Source organism: Sinocyclocheilus rhinocerous, unplaced genomic scaffold, assembly GCF_001515625.1.
Source record: "Sinocyclocheilus rhinocerous isolate Xijiao unplaced genomic scaffold, SAMN03320098_v1.1 scaffold1095, whole genome shotgun sequence".
Classification (NCBI taxonomy): domain Eukaryota; kingdom Metazoa; phylum Chordata; class Actinopteri; order Cypriniformes; family Cyprinidae; genus Sinocyclocheilus; species Sinocyclocheilus rhinocerous.
In genome coordinates, this window is record NW_015628319.1 from 138,864 (window position 1) to 142,547 (window position 3,684).

Consider the following 3,684-nt stretch of genomic DNA (forward strand, 5'->3'; position numbering starts at 1 on the left):
GGACAAATTGAAATCGCATCATATGACCCCTTTAATATAGCCTATAGAGGCGTTTTCTAACAAAACCATTTCTATGCAATATATGAATAAACCTAAAGTGCCCACATTATATGTTATAACTCAGCATTATAAGAAACTGTTACAATTATATTATACAAATTTATTCAAAATAAGAAAAAAACCCTACAGAGTATCCAAAGTGCAAGTGTTATTTTCACTGTTTTTCCTCTGTCTTTCCTGCCTTGTTGTGAGCCACTGTATTTTGATAGCATTGCCAAGCCCAAGTTTGTTAAATTCATCACTGATCTGAAGGGGAAAAAAAGGACTAACATGGAATAACAAAATCCTTTATGACAAATATATTGTTAAATATTTTATATATTATGGATTGATGACAATAAAAAATGAAGCATTTCACAGCACACAGACATTAACTTTGAAGAAATCTTTTTTTACCTTAGCTAACATGTTCACCCTAATTACAGGGTCCTTGATGTCCACTTGTCCATCAGGCTTCACCTGCATTCGTAACACCACCCTTTTGCCTTCACCTAAAGACACAGACAAATACAAACAAACATGCTTAAGAACTTCAAACAAAACAAAATATCTTTAGGTTTAATTTTTAAACATAACAATGCAGAGAGATACTCACTTCTGCTGCAGTAAAATGAAAATGTCATTCTGCAATCTCTTTATAACGTCTAATGCGAGACAGTCCGAGTTTGTGCTGAGAGTCGTGGTATTGTCACTTTCCGTAATGTTTTGTGAATCAGAATAGTCAGATTTCATATCATACCCCCCTATCCATGCATAACCATAGGCTAAAAGAGGACGAGAAGCTTCCAGTTTGTCTAGATCCTCCTCACTGTACACAAAAACCAGATCTGTGTATTTCTGTTTGCAGTAGCTCTGAGCCTGCGACCAGCTCATTAGATTATGCACATAATAGAACTGCTTAGGAAGAAGAGAGTAACCCCCAAAAAGACCTGTAAGAGAGAAGAGGAAGCAAAACACAAAATGACAGACACGTTTTAAAAACATTTTAACATGGTTAAATCCAATGCACAGAATCTGCCAAAAAGACATCCGGTTGCACCAACTGTGCCTACGTTATCCCTTAGCCTAATTTTGATGTAAAGGGGCAGTAAGTTACAACTTAAGCTTAAAGGGGTCATATGATGTTGCTAAAAAGAACATTATTTTGTGTATTTGGTGTAATGAAATGTGTTTATGCGGTTTAAGGTTAAAAAAACATTATTTTCCACATACTGTACATTATTGTTTTTCCTCTATGCCCACATTTGGGCGGCTTTATGCAAATCTTCCCAGATCGTGACGTAGGTATGTGGGGGCGTGTTAGAACGAGCCGTTTTAGGTAGGTGTGGCTGACTCTTAACTTTTATAAAGAATATCTCTTTGGATTTGAGACTTTAGTCTTTGCAACTTTACAGATCTTCTTTATGCACCAAGAGCTTGTAACACTCCAAAGAGAAAGGAAAAATTGTTTCTTTTATTATTATTTTGTAGAATGTAAACATAACAGATTTAGCAGTCTCTAATATATTTTAAAAGTTTGTAAAAATGAAAAGTGCTATGTCAACTAATAAAAAGATCTTAATAAAATGCAAGCATGAGAAAAAAAGAGAAATATTTTGATTGTTCATTATAGTGAGTGTTTTGAAGTTTTACATAAGTTGATATTTAGGGAGATTAAAGCTAATTTCAGTTACCACTTTTTGTAACCTTCCCTCTTTCACAAGCTTGCTGTCACTATGCAGCCCCATGCTCTTCAGCTTTTCCCTTATCTGGAAGACCAGCAAAAAATAATCAAATGAAACTTGGATGATCATGCATGTCTTTATGTGCCTCAAGTATTTGAACACTTTCCTTAGCACACTAATATATCAAGTGTAAAAACACTAGCAACATCAACATGATGAACTATGAGGTTACTCGAATATAATACTTGAACTTAATGTTCAAGACATAAGAAAGATCACATCTCAACAACCACTTAGTCATTACAACATTAAGACCCGTTGCTTAAGTTTATCTTTAATAGTCACTCTAAAGAACAGCACCTACAAATGGAAAAAAAAAAAGTTTATGACAGACAAAACCTCATAGTACAGGATCATACATTGCATTTTCCATTACAGGACAATCTCACTCTGACAGCATGCTTTTTAATTAACTCATCAAGAGAAATACAAGGGAAAAAAAGTATTTAAAATATAAAACACATAGAAAGCACACCGGCAAGCATCAATTACACTGCATTGCGTTTTACAACCAATAGATGCCACCAAAATCATCTTGCACGTTCATTTTGCGCGCTAATGCTTCAAAGCATCACAAAGATGAGGCGTTTCTTTTCTTTTCTTTTCTTTCATTCTTATTGTTTTTCTGTTTTCGTTGTTGGAAATGCTGAACGCTAATGCTTCAAAGCATCACAAAGATGAGGCGTTTCTTTTCTTTTCTTTTCTTTTCTTTCATTCTTATTGTTTTTCTGTTTTCGTTGTTGGAAATGCTGATGTGTTACTGTTTGGTATTCCAAATTGCTTTTAATAACTTGGCTGACATGCTCTCAATCAGCTGACTGAAGTGTCAGGAAGATCTGATGAAAGCTACAAGAGTTGGCTAATGTTTTTTTCTCAATTTAAAATGCCAGAAAATCTATTCAGTGAACATGAGCAATCCGAAAAAAAGGGGGAATCAGAGGACAAAATAATTTTGCTTACTGAGTTTGAAATTACAAACCAGTCCAAGAGTTATAAATGAAATTATAAACTATATGCATAGCAAGAGCAACTTCTCTGACACTGACCAAATTGCTTCAGGATTGTGGGTAGCGTAGTCTTTCACAGGGAATTTGGCCATTGTGTGATTTTTGAATATTCAGGCTCAATAATGATCTGCGTAAACTCACCTCCATAGCAGATCACAGCTGTATCGAGCCAATTTCCCAGAAATGATTCTTCACATGCCAACACTGTCACCAGATCACACAAATTATGGCCACATGTGAAACTTTAATGTCTTACCTAAAACTGTGTCCTGTGAATCCTTTATATTTTTACACCAAAACTTACAGCTTCAACTGGTGGAGATGGAAAATAATCTTTTAAACCTTGTATCTTGTTTTTAATTGGTTAAAGGCACAATATGTAATTTTTAGCCGCTAGAGGGCGCATATTCAAAATAAACAAAGAAACAAAGGCGTAGTTTGATGACGCTGAGTGTGGAATCATGGGAGTTGTCGTCTTCATCACCACAGCCGATGCAATCCGATGGGACTCAGGCAGAAATCATGTTCATGGATGAGCTAATGATTTAGTAACGTAGTAGATAGAAGCAGGGTGAGGCTGAAAGCCGTCGAAGCGAAATGAGGCCGCTGAACGAGCGTGACACACGGCTCGAAAGCAGCGGAGCTTTTATTATGCCACAGTCGACCGCTTCCGCTCCTTCCGGTCGTGCGTACGTGGGGAAAAAAAAGCAGCGCTGTTTTGTCATACTAGATACGTTTGAAAGTTCTGTTATAATGCTACTCTGTGCGGTCGTCACCCGTCTATTAAAATGCACAACATATTAAAGCGTGTTTGGTGTTTCCATGTTTTCTACAAAACAAAACCGGAAATCGAGGGGTTATGACGTCATTGGCAGGCGACACAATGACACTAT

The 3,684-nt window shown here is 36.3% G+C and overlaps 1 protein-coding gene across 1 annotated transcript in view; it reads right to left on the reverse strand.

Moving 5' to 3' along the window:
* Positions 1-547: 547 nt before the first annotated feature.
* LOC107737397 (C-type mannose receptor 2-like) overlaps positions 548-3,684 on the reverse strand; it is a 12,028-nt gene continuing 8,891 nt past the window's right edge. Inside the window, exons 5-6 of the mRNA XM_016548886.1 lie at positions 800-918; positions 548-551 (exon numbers count right to left, since the gene is read on the reverse strand). Of these exons, the coding sequence (XP_016404372.1) occupies positions 548-551; positions 800-918 (123 nt within the window). The remainder of the gene's footprint in view (positions 552-799; positions 919-3,684) is intronic.